General features: G+C 39.3%; 1 protein-coding gene and 1 long non-coding RNA gene across 9 annotated transcripts in view; one reads left to right on the top strand and one right to left on the bottom strand.

Annotated features, from left to right (window-relative positions):
* NEDD4L (NEDD4 like E3 ubiquitin protein ligase) overlaps nt 1–10,807 on the top strand; it is a 183,638-nt gene extending 172,831 nt beyond the window's left edge. For all 8 annotated transcript variants that reach the window (XM_053448183.1, XM_053448182.1, XM_053448181.1 and 5 more), the window contains 10 exons: nt 282–403; nt 2,143–2,213; nt 2,847–2,942; nt 3,673–3,746; nt 4,852–4,912; nt 5,083–5,142; nt 6,475–6,582; nt 7,406–7,502; nt 8,079–8,151; nt 9,944–10,807. In XM_053448183.1, the coding sequence (XP_053304158.1) occupies nt 282–403; nt 2,143–2,213; nt 2,847–2,942; nt 3,673–3,746; nt 4,852–4,912; nt 5,083–5,142; nt 6,475–6,582; nt 7,406–7,502; nt 8,079–8,151; nt 9,944–10,046 (865 nt within the window). In that variant the 3' untranslated portion in view covers nt 10,047–10,807. The remainder of the gene's footprint in view (nt 1–281; nt 404–2,142; nt 2,214–2,846; nt 2,943–3,672; nt 3,747–4,851; nt 4,913–5,082; nt 5,143–6,474; nt 6,583–7,405; nt 7,503–8,078; nt 8,152–9,943) is intronic.
* A 7,621-nt stretch (nt 10,808–18,428) lies between these two features.
* LOC128475854 (uncharacterized) lies at nt 18,429–19,067 on the bottom strand. Its single transcript, XR_008346899.1, has 2 exons — nt 18,887–19,067; nt 18,429–18,727 (listed from the first exon to the last, which is right to left on the bottom strand). It is a non-coding gene; the product is annotated as an uncharacterized LOC128475854 (long non-coding RNA).
* Nucleotides 19,068–23,433: the final 4,366 nt, after the last annotated feature.

Genomic DNA, 23,433 nt, shown 5'->3' with positions numbered 1-23,433 from the left:
AACAGGGATCATAAAGTTGAAATCCGATCTCTTTATACATTAATGAACTAATTATTTATAATTATATAATTATTAAATATGTGATATGTAAGTAAACATTATTTATAATAATTATTAGTGTATTTATTCTAACAAATTAATCTAAAATTGATTTCAGTTTTCCAAATCTATTTTGTTTGATCAGTCTGTTAAACCTTTTCCCATCATATTATAGTTAAAATACATGCCTGCCTCCCAAAATTTTCTGAAGACTAAGCTCTCTTTTTTTTTTGTCCACACAGGGATAACTACACCCTCCAGATAAACCCCAATTCAGGTCTCTGTAATGAAGATCACCTCTCCTACTTCACATTTATTGGCCGCGTTGCTGGCCTCGCGGTGTTTCATGGGAAATTACTCGATGGTATGTATTTACTATATTTCTTACATTATACTGCCCTACATCAATTTAACCCTTAATAAGTCAGTGACTTCACTTGGAATTATGTAGGGCAAACCGTGTATAAAACATATTTAGATTATTATTATTTATTGTTTTATATAGCGCCATCAAATTCTGTAGATCAGTAAGACTTCATGAGTGACCTCACCGATTGAATTATACATTATGCAGGGCCAGCTCAGCCATCCTTGCAGACACATTTATAGTGTGTGAGCTTTGTGAAAGAAATTTTCTCCCCTCTGGCATGCAAAAGGTTAATGTAAAGAAATTCTAGGTGGTTACCCCACATTCTGTGGTTTATACTGTGATTAAGATTATATTTAATTATTTACTGTAATTATTTTAAGACTAAGTTAAATTTTAGATTTTATACACCGTTTTTTCGTAGCAGTTATTTCCCAGCAGCCTGCCGGTTTTGGAATGATGATCATCTTATTTATAGACATCTCTCTCTCTTAGTTGCTCCTGGCAGCTCTTCCCAAAGAAGCGTCTCATGGTTTAATTCTCTTTATTTCTCTATAGTAGCAATTTATAATTTAAGGCATTAATCAGCAGCACATTTTTTTTCTCCCCGGCGCGGCTCTACCGAACCTCCTGCGATCCATAGCTGGCATAGATGCAGATAGACAGCCGCAAAGAATTGTAGTCATAATTGATAGACTTGATGATAATGTACAGGGATGTCCGGGAGTTGGAATTTTCTGCTCTTCTGCCAAGACCCAGAAGACCTAGCTTTACAAAAATCTTCACTTAAAAAAAAAAACAAAAAAAAAACAAACTCATTTTTTAAAGTGGATCAGTCATTTTTTCCAAATCCTAAATTTTATAGTTCTTTGCACAAAACAAAACTAGACACAACATATTTAGCACCCATTTTTAAAAAAAAATTGAACGGAAATATGAAAAAATATATATTTTGTTATTTTCACTTAGGATTTTTTACACAGGTTTCCAATGGGAAAGATAAATTATGTTAGGCGACGTAATTGCTCCGCATGCATAGTTTCTTCATGTTTTGACTATTTTTTTATTATGGGAGTAGTGCAAAGTGATATTGAATTATCTAAATACTTGTATTTCTTCAATTAACTTTGAACTATTAAGTTAATAATAATTATTATTGAATTCTTATGTTGTTTGGAAGTCTCTTTGAGATATTTCTTGTAAGCAGATGGTATCCCCTGATGATGTCATGGTGATATCACTGGGGTCCCTATAATTTGCTTATTTTATATTTTAAAATGTATTTTTTAAATATTTAATTCTGTAGCTGATCTCGTTAAATAAAATGTATTTATAGAGCCCAGCCGATCCCGTTGGGCTTTTACAGTAGAGGAGAGTGAAAACTGACACAATTGCCAATAACATTAATGAACGTTAAGACATACGGGTACAGAGGGAGAAGAGGGACCTGATCTCGTGAGCTTACAATCTGTTAGAAGGTTGATGGGGAGTGAGACGGAAGTAGAGGCGCTGCTTGAGGGCCATCATGTCGTAGTGATCGCTTGTCCTTTTTGGATGTAATTATTTGTCCCAATGGCAGGGACCGGGCACCTTTAAGGGCATGTATTGGTAATGAACGAAGAAAGCCATTAATGAATATATTTGGGGACATGAGATCCAAGACATTTTATGTTTCCTAAAATGCAAGATCTATTAGTAAATGGCAGGTGATTCTAACAGTTCTTTCGTGCTTCTAGGTTTCTTTATTAGGCCTTTCTACAAGATGATGCTGGGAAAACAAATCACCCTGAAGGATATGGAGTCTGTGGTAAGTGATCGGATATGGAAGGAGAGAAGAACATTTTTAGAGAATAGTCTTGAGATCTTCTAATAGAATCTGGCGAACCCAGAACTCCTGTGGCTGCGGGATAACTTTAATAGTCCCCCAGCTGCAGGGCTTCCCTGTAGTGGCGGAAACAGGCCTAGGGCGGCAGGTCTAGGGGAGTCGCAGTCCCTGCTACAAAACTGGGGGATCTCCCTCTCGAGCGGTCAAGACCCCCAATGTCCCGCTGCACAATGGGCTGGTTACAGGAGAGATCTTTGCTGTGGAGGCTCTCCATAGATTGAATTAAAAGGGGCGCCATATTCCGGTTCATTGTATTCTTAAAAGCCTTTTAATGCATTCAGGATGCCGACTGCGGAGGGGGCATCTGGGGGAATTAGGGCAGCACCCAAGTACATACACCACTTCTTCCCTTCACTAATCTAGGGGAAGAGGCTCCTTTGCTAAAAGCTTACTTTCTGATCAATACGTATATATTAATGTAAATAAATTAAATTAAAACAAAAGATTATTTTCATTTTAAGCATTAAGATGCTACACACGGTTTCAATAACAGAATAACAGTTTTTGTATTGTTGTTGGTTTACTTAACTTTTTTTTTTTTCCTTGACATTAAAGGATAGTGAATACTATAATTCTTTAAAATGGATCTTAGAAAATGACCCCACTGAGCTGGATCTCATGTTTTGTATAGATGAAGAAAATTTTGGCCAGGTATGTTAAAGTATATATAAATATTAAAAATAATGTATAATCTATAGTGTATATATTTTTTCCTCATTATTCTGTTTGATGTTTCATATTGTTAGATTAGCTGCATAATGGGAGTTGTAACCCAGTAGAACATTTAAATATTGCCCCTAAATCCCTTTCCTCTCTGTTAGGTTCGAGTGCCAGGTGGAACATTACCGCTCCCTTGATCCATACAAATTGTATGACCTGAGATTAATGTGTTTATTCCATGCATAGAGCGACAGACGAGTATTAGGAACACTTAGTAACCGAATGGAATAAACACTTCACTTTCTGGAGAGCTGCATCTCCTTTCAGATTCCCAATAGAAATAAATTATGCGCATCTCATTCAGGAACATCGTCTGTGTGTGAATGAAGAAGCCTAAAGCCAGAAGATTCTGGTTAGTTTGGTGCAAAGTTTTAAAACAATTTTATGATCATAGCAACCCATGGAATGGCCGATCAGCAGGAATATATCGCCGATTGCTCTGGTGATGGTCATATTTTTATATATAACCTGTGGTAACAGTTCAACCCAGGTGGTGATAGCACAGTAGTCAAAAATCTGGGGATCCAAAAACTGATTTCACAAGTGATGCCGTGATCGTCGTTTACTGCACGCATGTAGTAAAATATGTACTCATCTAACTGAGGAGTTGGGGATCCTAATAATACTTAGCGTTGATGAGCTGTTTTTTTTTTTCTTTCAGACTTACCAGGTGGACCTGAAGCCAAATGGGTCAGATCTGGTGGTGACAAATGAAAACAAGAGGGAATACATTGAGTATGTGCTAATTTTTCCCTCCTCATTTAACTCAAAATAACATTTCTAGAGGTCCAAACTTGTTTATATACTTATATCTATGTATCAATCATTTATTTCTCGGAAGTAATGAATGTTTAGATTGGAGTACCATATCTATGTAGCTTATAGCTCATGATCCTGCAGAGTTCTGTATTAGAAGACTCGTGATAAAACGGCGTGATTATGGGCAAAATGGGTGCAATACCCTAGACTTGGGCAGAGCCAACATCCCATTGCCAGAAGAGGACATCCTTCAAGGTGGTAGACAGAACTAGCGGCTATCTGTTGATGGATACCTGCTTTCTGTTATTAGGTGTATTCACTAGCCCAGGATAAATTAGTGTCCCGGCTCCTTGATATCATTGTGCACAGGAAAAGTCCAATGAATTTGGACATCCATAATGCTCAGCGAATTTAGGCGGCTGAAATGTTAATCTCTCCTTCAGTCTCCCAGATAAGCGAATTCATCCCAACGTCCGAGACTGGAGCTGGTTTGTGAAGGAACGCAGGAGAGCTCTGCTTAGAGACAGATCTCCTGCTCGTTCCAGCGATCGGGTCACAGGGATCGAGGCTTCAATTGATTTGCCGTAGAGAAAACTAGACGCTTGTCTAAAGGGCCAATTTGCTCAAAGCTCCATAGGAACCAAAACAGAAACAGCACAATCCAATTCCGGTTTTTCCCTTTTCTTGACCGTGTCTCCCGAAGCTCCCCTATACTGCAACACGCTGTGCTTTTTGATATAATGGGAACCCTAATTATGCATCCTTAGAATTCTGGGGACAATTGGAAACGGTCAAAGAAGTGACAGAATTACTAGGGGACAAACTCCTCTGTCGTTCTATCCACGTAGAAAAGCAAATTGTCATTGATCATGTGACAGACGAGGTTGATAACGAACTCCGTACAGACGGCTATGTGTATCAAAAATTAAAATACATTTCATCGTTACACCGATACCCAAATCCTTACTTGCCAGTTAATTCATATTTTCGCTCTTAGTACGTGTGTAAATAAATATGCTAAGGCTGTGGCCAGAGTCGTGTTGATTATTTTAACACATTATTATTATTATTATTTTTACAGCCTCGTAATCCAGTGGAGATTTGTGAACAGGGTACAGAAGCAGATGAATGCTTTCTTAGAAGTACGTTTTTTTCTTTTCTCGTTCTTACTTTCTTGTTGCTATGTTACGTTGGTTCTGTCGTACGTCGATCCTCTGTTGCCTCCGTGCCGTGTATATAAGGATGGATCGTTATATCCCATACCTTACACTCAGGTCACTTTCTTACCGAAAATACCTTTCTTTCTTTGCAGGGTTTTACTGAACTCATTCCTATTGATTTGATTAAAATTTTTGATGAAAATGAGCTTGAGGTAGGTTAAATTATTATTATCATACAAATACATGTACACAAAAGTCTCTGGTTCCATATAATGTTTCTATGCAATCCTTGGCTGTCCCTCATTTTGGGTCATCTCCAACAACCAGGACAGGGCCATACCCAACGCTAACCAGACCAGTTCTTTCAAAAGCTAAGATTGTTCTTTTAACGCATATGAACAGCGTCGCCCCTCCTCTCTTTGAAACACTCACCGGACGCTCTTTCTTCCACCCCTTGATGGACCACTTGCCTATTTAGTTGGTTAGTGTGCCATAGTGCTGAATGGATGCCAGCAGGGCACATCCGCCATGGCTACCTACCAAGAGGCTGGCTTTTATCAATGAAAGACCACTTAGAGGGGCATCGGTGAGGCAAACACGGCTTGCCCTACCCCCGGAAAGTTCTCGTTAAGAAATAATCCATTGACTGTAGTTGCTCTGGTCTCCATTACATCTCTATGTTCTCAGCACCTCCTGCGATGTCTGTACCCGATGGACAAGCTCTAATAAGACATCTTGTTTCCTTTCATCACCTCCTTGTACCTGACAGTAATCCAGAACAGGAGTAAGAGGTGCCGAGGAAGCTGGATGCAATAATAACTCCCTTACAGCTATAGATACTGTAGCTGCTGCTTATCTTTAAGTGTTTATTGCCTATCTAGCCCATCCTCGCAGTGCAGAGAGCGGGGTATACAGCCTGAATCCAGTCTTTTCGAATATAATTCAAATTCTGTACGGTGTCTACAGTGAAAGTGAGGAGGTTTTTTACGTCTTCAAAATGTACTGTAAGAAATCTCTCCAGCCTCTGGTTCGGCATTGTTGGGGGATTTTATGTGATCTAAGGAATAATGCGCCACTGTAGAAGGCAGAAGATGATGAACGCAGTACGAATGTTCCATCGTAGAAGCCGGCAAAAGAGCAGCTCTCGGATTTATTTATTTTCTTAGAAAGATATTTGTCCTACAGAACATAAACTTCAATTCTAGTTTATAAAGAAAGCATTTCACCTTCTGGGGGTCTATAAAGCCTTATTAGTGGGACACAGATTGTAGTATGTTGCCTTGGAAAAAACATATATCCAGCTAGTAAGAGGCTGGTTTCCTGTACCGTATAAAGGTAAAAATAAACTATTTTGGCGTCGAAAAAAGGGTTTTTGGTAAAACATGATAATCACATTAGGATACTTTATGATACAAAAATTTGTGTTTGTCCAAGAAACTTGTGGAACATTTACACTTTAACTCCTTTATCTTCATAGAGTTTTGTATTTCTGAATGTTTTATTTTATTATTAATACTTTTATTTATTTTTTTATGTCTATATAGCTACTGATGTGCGGTCTTGGCGATGTTGATGTGAATGACTGGAGGCAGCACACACTGTATAAGAATGGATATTGCCCAAATCATCCCGTTATCCAGTGGTACTGGAAGGTGAGACATTTTAGATAAAAGTTGTGTATTGTGTATCTCTGAAGTTTTAGTTTAATACTTTTTATAAGTTCCAGGTAGAACTTATAAAGCTTGCTTGTGTATAGGGGACCTTTTTAACTAGTAGTTCAATTACATGTAGCCAAACCACCATTTGGGACTGGGTAACTAAAATAATAGACCTGGACGCTGTCACCGACAGAATATAGTATTGGAGACATTGTTCTGTCAGTGAAAACAGGAGACAGGGGCTTGGGAGTAATTATTTCTGATGTCTTAAAGGTAAGCAGACAATGCAATAAAGTGTTGGGGGGAAAAAAGTGAGCAGGGTGCTGGGGTGTATGGTCAGTGGCATTAATAGCAGGAAAAGGGAGGTGATTCGGCACGTTACAGATCTCAGGTCAAACATCACCTATTGGGGAGTATTGGGGACAGTTCTGGAGACCCCCATCTCCAGAACGATATCGACACATTGACAGGGTTCAGAGGAGGGCTACAAAAATGGTAAATAGTTTGCAGGATAAAAAAAAAAACTAAGAGAGCTCAATGTGTATAGCTTGGAGGAAAGAAGAGAGGGAGTGGGTATGATAGTAACATTTAAATACGTACAGGAGGGAAGCTTATTAGAAAAAAGTACCAGAAAAATTTAGATGATTATTATTATTTTGTTGTTAATTAACTTAATGGCCATCTGTTTCTCAGGGGACCCACCAATGAGGGGTTAAATGGCAGATTTGGGGACTGTTAGACTATCGAACTGTGTATTATAACCGCATATAACTCCGAGTGTAACAGCTGCTTCTGTTGTTGTCCGCGTTCTCTGTAGGCTGTGCTGCTCATGGATGCCGAGAAACGTATACGTTTGCTTCAGTTCGTGACGGGGACATCGCGCGTGCCTATGAATGGATTTGCTGAACTATATGGTAAGTTGGCGTGTGCTGTGATCAAACTTTCACGTTACCCTCGCAGGAATTTATTAACTCAACCACAGCCCATGGTGGACAACTCACCCTGAAACTGAAAATATTTTCTGCAAGCCTATCCCGGCCCACAGGCATCAAAATTAATTGGAATTAAAAACAAGACGTGGCGACAATGCATGCGGTATGATAAAAGAATATTCAGTTCCCGGGATGAAGGTCCCGGGGGGCCACTCCTGATGCGTTTCGCCTACAATGGCTTACTAATAAGACTGAGCATAGTTGGCTTAGTTATAATTCATTGTTTGGTGCCTTAATTATACAGCATGTAGAGCAGCTGTATTCTTTTGTGAGGAATGTATCTAATATATATATATTTTAATTACCCCGCATAGGACATAAGTCATTGAAAGCGTTCTTATTTTGTATTTTACTATCCCGTATCTTCACGTGGCTCTGTGTGATGATTGTACCCCAAGATGAGTTAGGACTCTGATCCTGTTTACTTCTCATTTACTTAACACCAGTGAACCCTGATGTTTTATGTAACTATTATTAGTAATGTTCTTTCCCTTCCAGGTTCAAACGGTCCTCAGCTGTTTACAATTGAGCAGTGGGGAAGCCCAGATAAGCTGCCCAGAGCTCACACATGGTGAGTAGACCTCAGCGTCTCAGTCATTGAGTCTAGTGAATGTTAATGATGGCACTATCGCGTTTGATAAAGTTACGGTTGTTTTGAACATCCGCGACTTAATAAACAAGGGAGCGTGCTATCTCAGGAAGGTGTTGCCGAGGCAATGCTTTACGGTCCAGTAGTTTATTAGATGACTTATTAGATGGGTTTTGCGGCTGGTGGCAGAAGACATTAACTTCCACGTGAAAAATGTAATAATCATTGAAATGCAGGAGGCATTAAATGTCTGGTCCCCTAACGCTGATGCCTTTTAGCTAATAATATAAGCATCTCGGAACGACTGGAAAAATTGGCGCCCTAAGAGTTTTGTATTCTTGCCAAAGTTTCTGGAAACTATCTAAACTGGTTGTTTTCTGTCCATCGTTTCTACAGTAGTGATAAACAAAAAGTTTTTATCCATAATTCCAACAGATGCATTTTTTTGATAATGTATCTTTAAAGCTCTTGTAATTTTGTAAAGCCTTGATTTTTAAGCATTATGTATACTGTGTGTATATATATATATATATATATATATATATATATATATATATATAAATTGTATATATAATTTGGGTGTAAAAAAAAAAAGAAAAGGAAAATGGGATAGGACAAGGTAATATGCTAAATACGGTGGTTCTAAGGTCCGTTAACCAGTTAGCATTCCAATTAACCCTTCCAGTCCTTGAGTTGTGAAATTCTTGCAAGCAGTTAAATTTTTCATGTAAAAGTAGAGAAATCGTTTAGATGGAGAAATATATCCGCGCATCAGCAATTTCTAAAGGGTGTCAATTTGTTTGATAACGTCTAAATGGCCCATGTCATGCCGACCCCGGTGCGGTGACGGGTCGATGGCAGACGCAGTCCCCTCGGCTTTAGTGATATGTGCATTCTACAGAACTTACATTCGCTATCTTAAACTGAAAGCGTTCAAGCCAGGGATTTATTCATAGAAACGCAGAATTCAATTGCAGGTAAGAACGGTTTGGCCCGTCATGTCTGCCCGATTTGCCTGCTGTAAAAAAAAACCTCAAAAACTCTTCCCTGATTAACTGATCTTTTGTAGCGAGAAGCACAGATTTGGACTACAAGTCTTAAAAAGACAGATTCCCCCAGTCCTGATTCTTACAGCTCATACATATTAATTCAGGCCCCTGGCAACCCCACTGCTGGCCCCGATGCAGGCTCTAGGCCCCTGGTGCCCCATTGCCGGCTCTAGGCCCCTGGCAACCCCACTGCTGGCCCCGATGCAGGCTCTAGGCCCCTGGTGCCCCATTGCCGGCTCTAGGCCCCTGGCAACCCCACTGCTGGCCCCGATGCAGGCTCTAGGCCCCTGGTGCCCCATTGCCGGCTCTAGGCCCCTGGTGCCCCATTGCCGGCTCTAGGCCCCTGGTGCCCCATTGCCGGCTCTAGGGCCTACGTTCTGGGAAGGTGAAAGCTATTGCAAAATTAGCATTATTTAAACAATTTACTGCCCTGGAGTCTCCCCAAACCCCAGCCCCTGCCTGAACTAACCCACCAGCAAATAGGAATTAACTTGCAGTATTTGGAGAGAGTGGCAGATCTGCCATAATTTGTTTAACTTACCCCAGCGATATGAAGTAACGTTGGATGCTAATAGACCTTTAACAGCTGGTGACATTTAACCCCTCGTACCCAACTCTTCAATCAGTATTAACATCTCAAAAGCATGTAAGGTGTACCCCGCTTTGGCTTTTGGTGACGTGTTTTTCCATAGTTTGTCTCACGAGGGTTTTCTTTTCTCCTGTAGCTTTAATCGCCTAGACTTACCTCCATACGAATCTTTCGAAGATCTACGCGAGAAGCTTCTCATGGCCGTGGAGAACGCTCAGGGATTCGAAGGCGTCGATTAAAGAAGACGCCGGGTTCCATCCTGCGGAGCGCCGCGAGCGCTTGGACGCGTCAACAAAACGGACATTACCAGTGATTTAAAGAGGGACGGCTGTCAGGAAATAAATAGTGGCATCTATATTCATCAATATCGGTTTGCTGAATATAGATAATAGATATTTATTCTGCGACGGTGGACGAGGATGACACGTTTTGTGCCGTTGATACTTTGTGTCCGTTTACGCTGAAGTCAAATCATTTTCTCTCGTGATTTGCTACAACATTTGCTCTGGTGTCAAGGAAGAAGAAGAAGGAGGAGGAGGATTGGACGCAGTTGCCCGTGAGATGCTGGACGCTGCTGGCACAAAAGGGTTTGCAGTTTTACCGTTTAAACTGATGCAGGAGAAACCGGTGACCGACGTCGGTGGCCATCGTCCAACCACCCTCGATGCAGGTTACTCAGACGTCTGAACTCTAGAACGTGGACGATAGGCTTTGTACAGCAAGCTTTCCATTGTATGCTTAATGACATTTCAGGTGGACTTTATGTATCTTCAGACGCCCGATAACCCCTGGGGTGCCCGAGGGACTTTGCATTGCGAACCTTCTAGCATTCAGAGGTTTAATGTTTATTTTACATAGTTTGTGATGACAAAGAATGGAACTAATCACTTCACTGGTAGAGTATTAAAACCCAATGTTTACTTTTTAATTGATTTAAGATCTATTTTCAAATTTTATTTCTTTCGAATTAAAGCTGGTACGCGAGCCATCTTTCTCTTAATGCCATGCCTGACTTTATACCAAAGCCTTTTTTTTGGCGTTGGACTAAAACAAAAAAACACCAATATAACAAAAAAAAACCCACTAAGAATCTCTTCCCGTAACACGTTATTCCTTAGTTTTCACCATGCTTCTGTGGGTTAACCCCCTGAGCGCCAGACAATGTGTTATCGAAATTCTTAGGTTTGAAAGGTAGTCTTATCACCATAGCAACCAATAGGATGCCCCTGCTGATAGGATGATTCCATTGGTTGTTATGGTGACACAGCCACTTTTTCATCAGAATACCCGTCGTTTTTACTATTTTTTTATTTTTTAATATTTTTTCTATGCTTGACAGCCAAATGCGTTTTTTTTTTCTTAAATACCAAGTAATAAAATAACCGCCAATGTAGCATGTGGGGGGAAAAAAGTAATTTGCAAAAATTACTGTTGGTAATATTTCCGTGTAAAATAGATATATATATAGGATATAAATGAAAGTGCCATTCGATGTATGAAAATGATTCATGTTTCTGCCGGGTGGCTGTACAGAACTTTTCTTGTATTAATTTTTTTTCACTATTTGTAAATGGAGTCATTTGAATCGGGGGTTCTGCGGGATCTGAATTTGCCGAGCCCCCCCATATACCTGTCGTCTAGGAGTTTGTATGCTTTGCTAATTACTGCACCAAATCAAAAGGCACTTTATGTAACACTCTGAGGTCATACGATAGCTACAGTATGTCCCTCTTATGCCTATACCTATTTATATAACGCCTGTTTTTAACAAACACCCCCCCGTTGAGTGACAGAGACAGCTTCTGACACTGTAGGTGCTTTGGATTAAGACCGACGAACAGTTCCGCCTAATGGCGATGCATGCTGGGAATTGTAGTCCACAGCAGCCGACGTGCCAAAGTTTGCCTCTTAATGTCTTCTTGTATTCCTTATGTGGTCCTTTATCTTTTAAAAACTAGCTGCTGCTATAAAACAGATGGAATGTATAGCTGGGCCCCCTCCATCACCCCCCCAAATTTTTTTAAATACATATATATATAAGCATATACATAAATATATATTTTGTGGTTTGCTAATCACACAGAGTTTGTTTAATGGGCATAATAACTGTTATATTTCTTGCTGTATATGACCTGATGCATGCCTATTCTGTAGTGCCTGAGAATGTCTCTTTTGTGATTTAGTCCTTTTTTCACTGAAATGTAGAATGTTAAAGAAAACCGATACTGTAGATTTTTTTCTTTCTCTAAACGTTCTTCACAAAAGTGTGCTAAGTTTTTACACGATTATATAATGTGTTAAAATAAAAAAAAAAATGGTACACTTTTAAATGGAATTACCCGGACGCTGCCCGTCCCCTTAATCCATAGATACTTCTGCCTGATTACTCAACGCCCAAAGATCAGACCTAGATAGCCTCAAAAGCTTGCAATCCATTATACGTCGGCTAGCCAATGAAGGGATGATCTTTACCAATTAAAAATATAACACGTTGTTATCGCATGTCTGTACAGAATGACGCCTTCCTACTTTTTAATGGAGTCACAGCCGAGTGGAAGTGGAACCCAGATGCCTCCTGGCTTCATGACGGAGGTCAATGAGATGGTTGTGTTTCGGTACATGCGCTGACTTAGTTTAATGATACTATCTAAAGTTGTTTTACCTTTCCAACTCCACTCCTCTCATAGCTGGCGAAGAATACGAGACGAGTGCTTTTGTTATTTCTAAACGTTATCATTCCCTGAAGAAGAGAAACTTTTCCTGTAGGCGTCTGGAAAGCCTTCTTCGTGTCTTTATTGTATGTCAGGACCTATTTGCCCAAAACAGTCTAGTCTAGTAAGTGTATGCGCACGTAGCTTCGCTTATAAATCATTTCTTTGTTTAGAAGATCTGTACCCATAGAGAGATACGTACATGTTTCAACTGAACTCATTCTGTATGTATTGTAAATCATTTTATACGCTGCAGCTGTGAGAAGTCATTTTTACCGCAGGCTTGAAATCTGAATATTAACTTATTACTTAGTGTTGGTACAGCTCCTGATCACCAGGGGTTAATTGTGGTTGGCCTGCATAAAAGTTGATGTACCTCGATTATTTCAATCTTGGATAAGGAGACCAAGTTCCACCACCATCTAGATAGATCCATCTTAATGAGACACCGGTTAGCCTACCTGAAGACAAGGAAAGCATTAAACCGGGGAAAATGGGCAGACTAGATGGGCCGTATGGGCCTTATCTGCCATCAAAGTTTCTATCTTTCTACCTTTGCTTTGACAAAAATACATATTATGATGAAGGTGAAGATTTTGCTAAAGAGCCAATTCGTACAAAAATGAAAAGTGGAGTTACCCTCAGAGATGACATTTAATCTGTGAAAGTTTCTGGGAAATTCTGCGTGCAAATATTTAGGTCAGATTACAACGGAATGCTCTTTACTGACAATGGATACATTACGGTGTGAATGCGTAATGTCACAATGTCGTCGGATATTCCAAGTCACGGCTCGGAAGGCGTTTGCCAGCAGCATAGAGATTTATACTAAAAGAGAAAAATAGAAACGGCGGGGAGGCTTTGTAGAAGATCGTGGAATTTGTACTTTCAAGATAATTTCCTGAGATAAAACAAGAGACTTTGTATGTGTGACAAACCAAGACATCATTCCTGCTGGCACTTGACTCATCGCATGTATTATGGATTGAAGTATTGTATAGTTTTCTAAGTCGCCTTTATTTTCATTATCTGATCATCTTTCTGACTGTTCGTGTCCGGCAACATGGCTCCTGGAGGCTGATTTCATTAGGTCTAGTTCTTTATGTAACATTATTTTTTTGTTTTTTTATTATACAGAAAGGAAAAACATTAGTCAATGGTATTAATGCCTGACTGACTAACCATATTCTTTATCTTTCTGTAAAACACAAAAGCATATTATTCATGTTTGACGTCGTAACCGTTGACTAATGTTTTTCCTTTCTGTATAATAAAAATGTTTTAAAAAAAACAATAAAAAATAATGTTACAAAGGTCTAGTTCTTTAAAGAACTTAAATAGCTCGGTAGAGAAAAGATAATTCCATTTTAACCTTCACATTTCAAACACGTTTATACTAGATCAGGTTGCATTGTGGGCTCTGTCGCAATTGCATCTCACTTCTGAGTATGGGTTCAACGTTATACCCTGAAATTAGTATTCATTATTAGAATTAAAGGGACAGTGACTGGGGTGCCAAGTGTGACAGCAACCAATTACATTACTTTATATTTATTTATAAAGGGCCGGCCGATTCCGCAGCGCTGTTACAGTCAGTAGAACAATTTATAAACACATACAATAACAAATTGGTGCAAAGGAGAAGAGGGCCCTGCTCTTGCGAGCTTACAATCTAGTGGAATCTAACTCTTAACTGGACCATTGGTTACTATGGTGATAAGACTGGTTTTAGATCTGTGCTTTTTTTATTTTTTTTCTACTTAGCCCCAGTACAGAACCCGGCCATACACTTTCTACAATGCATAAAATGCGGAAGCCACGAAGCCACAGTAGCACTTAAAGAGTTAACCTTATCACTTTAATTTATGAATGTTTCCATCTTTACTGTGCTGTGGCTCTTTAATAAGCTTGAAAAATAGGATTTCTGTTTCTTCGTTACTCATAATGCAAACGTTCATAATAAATATGCCAACACTGTTTGTTTTCATCCAGTAGGGGGCGCCGTTGCCAAGCCTTGGAAATATAAAAGTAGGTCATCTCGTGTGTCCGGGGTAAATTCTGCTGTTGTGGGTTGAATTTTCAAATCGTAAACCTATCTAGTTTTAAGTGTCTACAAAACTTTGTGTTAAATCTCCCACATCCCAGATTTCACCATTTTTCCCTTTCCTGTATTTCTTGTTTTTTTTTTTATAAAATGGAGATCAAAGCTGTTGACATTTTTTTCTAATCCAATGTTTTATATCAAACCCTTATAGTTTTATCTTTGTTTTGTCGGGGTCCATCGAGTTGGCTTTTTCGGGTGTATTAAACAACCAGCTTGGCTGTATAGCGAATTTTATGGCTAATTTCCAGAACACCTGAAGAATTAGACCCATCGTGGTTCACGGTAAATTATACTGCAGGTCATAGGTTTCTTTGTGACAAACGAGATGATGTGATCAGTGATGTTTTGAAAATGGAACCAATGTGATGTACTATACATTTAGGTCTTACTGGGGGGCTGACAAGCGGGTCGTAGAGGCAATTTCCCCCTCTAGGCTACTCTGATTTTAATATGTTGGGTCACTGGCCAAAGTAACTTTGTCTGTTTTGATTGTAAACTGAACTCCAAATTTACGCTCCAGTTGGATCCTTACTGGCTCCTCTATGGATCTTCTAAGGCCGTTCTATGATATTCTTCCCGGGATCCATATAGTCCAGTGAGCATATTGTCCCTCGAATGTGTTGGGCCTCTTAGTGATACTTGGCCCATGGCCCTCCTCTTAAGTCTTGTAAAATAAATGATGTGTTTAGGAAACCTATGTACATAGAATAAGATGGCACATTGGGATTGTAGACCTTCTGCCACTCAACTGTTCTGTCAAACTAGTCAAAGTACTCCCAGGCAGCCTTTGGAGGTTGTTTTTCCTAACAGTTTTTTTTTTTTCTCCAAGTTTCCATAAATGCTTGCCCCTCTTCCACAGGCGGTGATCCCAGCGTTTGGATTGTTTTAATGATGCTTACTTTAATTTAATCCATTCTAACACACAAACAATCACACATGCACATCGTTGCTGACACACACTTATACATTCCTTCCCTCATTCACTCATTCATACTCTCTTTTGCACCCCCTTACTTCACCTGCAGCTTTCTCTGTGGCACTCGCACTCTACGCAGGCAACCTCTCTTTTACCACCCAGGGGAAGCAGAATTACTGGTAAATAACAGCTTTTTTGCTGCACTGCCCTGACTACCAGGTGTTTTTCTGCTCTCTATGTCTAGTTAACTGACTGCTGTTCCAATGGGCCTCATTAAATCCAGGATTGGGGCAAGTGACCCCTCTCTGGATGCCCCTGATGATGAAGGCCTGTCTTTTTCTGTCACCAGGCATTTCTCCATTTTATTTATTATAAAATAATGCCAAACATCTCAAATTCAAAGTGATGCCTTACTAAAACTGAAAAACTTTTTTCATTTTTCGGTTTGTACTGTTTTATACCTATTTATTATAAGGAAATCTTATTTCTGACATGATTTACGTGACGGATTCTCAGTACCTTACGACTATATAAACAGCTGAAAAAAAGGTTGCTTATGTAGAATTCTTACTTTAAGGTAATATGGATTTATAAAAGGCTTTAGTTAATGGAAAATAATTAATTTGCATGCTTTCTTGTAAAGAGACATATGTTCAAAAATGAAGGTGTTGTAATAAGAATTATGCATATTGCGAAATATTTAATAAAAACATAGAATATTCACAACAATATTTTAATTATTCTTATTATGATAAAGACTGTGCGTTTTTTTGACGTGGGTCTTCATAATATTGATAATTTGTGTATATATCCTTTGTTTATTCGATGACATCATAAAATAACCTACTTCTTTTCCTCCTGCAAACGGATCTGTCTCTGTAGCTCGCGTGATGAGCATGTGTTATCTGTCCTGAAGAGTCCATGGCACGACATTCTAACCGTGTTGATCCCAATTTATCCAGTAACCCAAGACTCATTTTTTTTTAAACTTTCCTCTGAAGCCTATCCTGAAGAGTATCTTTAGACTTATTTTTGAACGTTGGAAATTCCTCCCTGAGTATATAACCCACAGGTTTTGAAGCCCCTGGAGGTTTAAAGCAATGAGTCAATATGGAATTTTCCATGTGGGATCCGTTTTAGTGATAACGTATTTGAACGGCATTTCAACAAGAAACCCTGGTGGGAGATAGAACTTTGAGGACCCACCTCGTCTGGCCTCTCACTGTTTGAACTTGGTCTGCCCATTGAGCAACCGCAGCAAAGCGCGCAGTCAACGTACCGGAACAAACATGGAAATCCAGCAAGATTCAAAGATCCCTGGCAATGTCCGTAGCACAGGACTTTTCAATCACTCTCTCTGCTTGAATCGTGCAAATCCCCCTTATTGAAAACACTTTTTTTTTTTTAATTTAAAATGAATTTACTGCCACAAAACAACAATAGGCTACAGGAAAAAAAAAAGGTTACGCAGGCAGTCAATCTCACTGCTAATGGGATCAAGTAATCATTCAGAAAATCTTTAAATAATTATGCAACTTAGTGTTGTATTGTGACCAGATCTTTAAAAGCTTAACTTTCACACCAAGACAAGCGTCTTAATTGTAATCGGAAAGGGACAAAAAAGCCGATTAAAGTTTTCTTAGATAACCCCCCCCAGAACAAAATGGTCTCCCTCTTTTCGTCCCTTTGCCATCTGTTGAAGCACTCAGGTAGGGATGACTCCTAGTAATTGATATGGGAGCAGAGAAGAGTTCTATAACTCCCTGTGTGGGTTGGATGGCTGGCCTATAGCTTACCAGTGTTTCACCAGTAGACCTTGGTGGTTCCTGATATCTCAGGTCAAGATCCGCTCACCTTGGACAGGCTGGTAGTGTGGCAGAGAAGGGTGCGCTCGCGCATATGGCTTTCATTCTCACACTCCTAGTCATATAGTAAAGACTATCACTGAGATCAGATCAACAATATAATTATTGCGTTAAAATACAAATGGAAATCTGCTTATAGCATGATTTATAGCCCTAATTCTTTTTGTCCTACAGTTGAGCCCTTGGTCAACTGACAAGGCTTGCTGGGTAGTTTGTGTGCTAAAAAAAATGTTTGGATCTAAGCAGGTGTTTCTTCTGGCTCGCTCAGAAGAGATTGTATCGTAATCAGAAAAAGAGGGTTTTTCCATGATGGTTGCTCCATGCCCACCAGCGATAACCCCTACAATGCAAGAAAGAGAGAAGCGGTGACAAGTTTCCTTCTTGCAGGTTATGATGTCACACTTCTGCTTACGATTCTTCCTGTAAGTGTGGAAAGAGGTGACCTTAGTGCATTGAGGACTATTGCAAATTTATTGTTTCTGTTTCTAAAATTCTCTGGAAAATTGGGAATTCCAGTGGATTTAGGCTTTATAAACAGATTTGTCCGTCATATATAATTCAAGATGGAAACAGCGTTGGCCACCTTTGATATTTTGTCCCTAAATGCATCCATGGCGCTCAAGAATGCTTATCTTTATGTGCTGATATGCAAGGATCTCCTGCAAATCTAACTACAGAGTAACTATTAAAATTAGCTTGGCCTGCCTGGTGGAGAAAGTGTCCCAAACTTGGTTAAAGAGCAAGGGATGCCCACTTACCCTGAGCATTGGAGATTGGGGCACTGCTTTAGTCTCTTTTCATATATTCTACATACTTCATTCCTATTATTATTATTATTATTATTATTATTATTCTTTATAATGCGCCTAATTCTATTAATAATGTAGGAAGAATTTTTTTTTTTTTAAAGATTAACTTTAAAAATATATATAATATTATCAGTATCATGAACACACATAAGACATATTGGTAAATTAAGAGGTTAAGTAAATGTGTAACATTTTACCTTTTCGGTGGTATAACGCTTTTCTTTTTCGGTTTGTATCCCTTCTGGAAAAATATAACTTTAACACCTAGAAAAACCCTGTTTCTCTTCCCGTCGCCGTTTATAACATGTCATTATAAATTGCTCTAAGGTTTCACCCAAATTGCAGTTTTCTTGTAGCTTCCACATCCTAAACAAGTTAAAAGTAATTGATCGCTCGGATCTTCTACAACACGCGTTTCTGCTCTAATCTATAATACCCAGCTGGAGATGTCTATTCATCATCGATGACGGACATTTTATTTTTTATCAGGATGCCTTTGAGCGTTGAAATCCACGCTATAAAACAAAAAATCAAACGTTTCATCACAATTTATGTTTGCCACCTATAGTCGGAATCTTCACGTATCCTCGTTCCCGTGTCCTGTGATAATTACATAGAGTGAAAAATCACATGTCCATCAAATTCTATAAAGTGCTAGATTTTATTTTTTTTACCATCATTTCAGGAGGCTCTGTGTGTTCCACGAGGCTATGAATCATTATCATCGTGCTGCCAATGTCATGTGCAGAGATTCTACCGGCGAGAAAACACTTTAGTGACTATGGTGTGGAATACAATTCCCAGAATGCTCAGCCAGCTTTTTTGTAGTTGAAATTTTTAGCAGTCCCAATTACCCCCCCCCCCCCAAAAAAAATGAATGCTTCTCACAATTGGTTGCCCTCTTGGGTCGGTTAAAAGGGAGATCACTGATTAACACTATGGAGGACTGTATCCTTAAAAGATAGAACGCTGACATCATATCCTGGTACTCAACAGTAAAGATGGCGGCGTGGAGGGAGCGGCTGATGGTTGATATTCCCCTTGGGTGGCAGATTCCTAAATAATTATGTGTGCAAACAAACAGATAAGACGAAGAGAGCCAGCTGAACCGTGTAATCTCCGACTCTACCCGCTGTAATAAAACAACATGATCTTTATTTGCTTGTTTAAAAAGAAAAACAAAGCATATGTTAAAGCTAATTTCCACATGTCAAGATTAAAAAGCATATAGATATAGAAACAGTTCTGTTTCTCATCATTTTTAATGTTGATAAAATAAATCTAAAAAAATCTAAAGACTTTAGTATTTGATTTATATAGATGATGCAATCTCAATAAATTGAAACATTGTAATACTCTGAAATAGTAAAACGAATGATATAATGTGATGTTGTAGTGTCATTTTATTTGTACTACAGATAGAGTTGGTAGGGATTTGCGTTGGGGCCCGTTCATGCATTTGGCGATTCATAATGTAAAGTGAAGTCAGGAAGATGAAACTTCAGCTGTCCTGCTGACTCCCGCTTTAGTGAATCAACCATATTATGTCTGTACCCAATCCCAATTTACTGGTTGGGAGCAATGGCATGAAATGTAGCCGTATTTAACAAAGAACACCACATTTGAAGTGTTGAAACACAAAGCTGCAGGTATAACCACAAAATAGCCATGAGCATACCTGGGAACTTTGTGGCTCCGGCTACCTGGAGCCCCCCTTGCAGGATGTGGGCAGGAAGTCGGTGGACGCTCTCTCTGATGTCATGGGACACACTGCTGTTTAAGGGGGAAATGAGCGGGGAGTGGGGTGTGTCACCCGGAGACACTTGGTCAGAAAGTACAACCAGTTAATGTTAATTTGGTAACATTATTTATTATTATTATTATTTTATTATTTATATCTTATTCTCATGTTTACTGTTGTTGTGCCCTTAATGATCTGATACTAAAGTTTCTTCACCTCACCCGCAGCTTCCTTTCTAGCTCCTCGCGCTCTTTCTTTCGAGCAGCCTCTCTTTTGCTGCGTTCCTGCCTCCCCAGGCCGGTCCAAAGTTGTTCACAATTGTGCCCTTGCTCGCTCCTGATTCTAATGTAAATGTTAGTGATACCTCTAATAAGGCCAATAAATAGGATTTCAAGATGTCAGAGCCCTTCAAAGGCCCGTCAATGTCTTAAAGGTGACATAACTCCACATCGTACTTTAAATATATCCACATACACGTAGTATTGGGCAGCTGGTGGATTCGCTTGTTTATATGAACTAAGTGGGACTTCTATGGACTTGCTGTGGCAGTTTTAATGTAAGATTTTATTAATATATAATGTAATAAATTGTAAACTTTTACTGACATTTGGCTCCTTCTCTATCCAATTTGTTTTCTCCTGCCCATCTTTCAGCATGGTGATCTTGAATACTTGCTGGATCCTTTGTCACACAGTAACTAGAGCTCTAGACTTTTATTTTATTTATTTTGAGTAATTTATATATATTTTTTTCCCTTTTTTTTCCCGTGTAATAATGAGAATTGAAGATGTTCCACAAAACATTTTTATATTGTATTTCATAAATGCGTCGATGACACCGATTCCATGTGAACCAAAGGAAAACAAGAAGAATTCAAACTTCAGGTAGCAGAATGGTAAAAAATAATTGATTTTGGACATAAAATATTCCAAAATGTTCAATGCAATAGGTCCTGACAACAACAGATAAGATTACATTTAACTGACCTTGTAGTGAGAGTTTTGTTTCGGTCAACAACAAAAGTAAGACATGACTTTTCTTTCGTTAGCCCTGACCCAATGAGAATTAATTCTGGAACAATATGTTCCTTTCTGAGAAACTGTGGTTGTAAGTAGGCCGTACCCAACATTATAGAGAAATCCGATGTGATGACATTTATGGGGACTTTCTCTTTATCTGATAGATTCTCTGATGGTTGTGTTAGATTTTGCAGCCGTCACATCAGAAAATGCCCTCTCATATTGCGGCATGCGCTATCACGAATTAGATTAGAGAAGGCCATGTCCTGGAAGAGAAATACGTTTTCTAAACAAACGGCAGAACTTTAAACTGTGCACAAACGTTAATCAGTAGCTAGCGGGACGCGGATCAATACCTGGAATAACTGACATTCTAACGGCCCAAAGAGATTAACAATATTATGACAGCTAGTGGTTTCCATTCTGAAATCACCAAAAAATGGGATCATAAATTAACTGGACTTGCTAAAAAAAAATAATGTGTTTAATTTAGATTTCATTCAGACATAATTAAGAGCCTTTTCACATCTTCATGAGGTGTTTTGTAGAGGTTTCTGTTACTGCGATTCACCAGTGGTATGTAAAATCTGGAGAAAAAAAAATTGACTGGATCAGTGCCAAAAATCCAAGTTTATAAATCCAAGTGTTTTGCCCAATCAAAAGTATTGTATATCCATTATTTGGAATCTCTATGTTGCCTAACGTTGTCACGTTATCAGCTTCATATTGTCTTCGTACATAATGTCTAATTTTAAATATTTTCCAAGTTCATGGTAAATTGACCAAATTATAAGGCTAATAGGTAGAATTTGAATTAAGAACCATTCGGCCGTTCTAGTCCAGTTTAAGTTTCTGAGAAAAAAGTTATTCTTTTAATCAATATTAAGGGATATTACCATACCCGGGAACTCTCCGGGTTTGACCCAGATAATTCGGGGAGAAGCACCATCTCTCTGGTTCTCTGGGTCAACCAGAATCCTCCAGGTGGCGGGAGCGGGGTCCTGACACACCCCACTCCCTGCCTATTTACCCTTCAAATGCAGGTGTTTCCCATGATGTCAGCAGAAACACCCACCGACGTCAGCGGGACCCCAAGGGTATGCTCTGGGTAGCTAGAGCCCACAAGTTCCCAGGTATGGATATCATAATAGATGCTAGCAGTGGAGTTTTTTTGGCCTAGAGGAAGTCTGTATAAGAATAGATGAGAGAAGAACAGAGAGAACACCAATGAGCTGTTCCCGATGATCTAAACACAAGCCAATATAGATAGAATAAATTGGTGCAAGCACCAGATATAGATATGGCTAGTATGCATGAAAAACAAAATATTGTACATTTTAATTCATAATAAGATACACTAATAAAATTTAAAAACCCAAAAATATTGAATGTGCGAGGTAGCATACAGAGTCAAATTGGAAGCACTCTGTATGCTCACTTGCACGTTCGATAATTTTTACGTTACATACATTTGATTATTGGACCTTTTCAATTTTCACTATGTATTAAAATGTATTTGTTTTTAATGGAACTCCACCAATTTATTCTATCTATATTGGTTTGTCTTTAGATCATCGGGAACTGCTCATTGGTGTTTGTAGCTACTATTTCTTTCTTCTACTCTCATCTATATTGATCTATTCTACCTACTGGCTCAGAGTTATACTAGGCTCAGGCCTAGGGCAGCAGGTCCAGGGGCAACATAAATAGGAGACAAGGTACATAAAAAGTCTCAAAGTCCTGGCCCTGCTCTTGGCCATGCAAACAAAATTGTCCATCTTTGGCCACTGGAAGGGTTGAGAGAGATTCCATCATAAGAACAACCCTAAGGCCCTAACATGCGCTCTGTTTCCATCTGAGCACTGATCTCTGTTTTCCCCAGAGTGAGTCTTGGGGGGGGCTTTTTTTTCCTCTGTCTGTGCTTATTTGGTCTGCTGTTGAACAACAACCTTCCAACATGTCTGCCATTTTCACATAAAGAGCTTGAGGAATTTTGGGTCCCACCACCAAGATCGGTTCCTGGACTAATGGTATAATGCGTAAAAGAAACAGCACAGGGGTGGCACCTTTTGGTCAGGGGGAATGGGTCCTTCTAGCCCCTTGTGTATACACCCTACCACACTTACCTGGAGCCTGCCTAGCTCACTGCTTGCATGTGGTGCGACACAAAGTTACACAACCCCACTGCACTTCCGCCTCGTATTGTGAAATGGTCCTGTTTGAAAAATCAGCGCTTGCACCAATTTGTTTGAAAAATCAGGACCGGCCATGGACCAGTTTGCCTCAAGATACACACCAGATTATAGAATGTTTTAAAAATATACCGAATTAATGGAACCATTTGACAAAACGCAACATGAAAACATATGCAAGTCAGAGTGATGATGGAGGTCGGTTATCGTTTTTATATATCATGTGCTGGAAAGTTTTGTGAAATCCGTTATCTGCAAGCAGATGGGGT

The sequence above is a fragment of the Spea bombifrons genome, chromosome 1 (assembly GCF_027358695.1).
Source record: "Spea bombifrons isolate aSpeBom1 chromosome 1, aSpeBom1.2.pri, whole genome shotgun sequence".
Taxonomy (NCBI): domain Eukaryota; kingdom Metazoa; phylum Chordata; class Amphibia; order Anura; family Pelobatidae; genus Spea; species Spea bombifrons.
The sequence above is the reverse complement of the archived record's forward strand: the minus strand, read 5'-3'. Positions and strand labels throughout refer to the sequence as shown.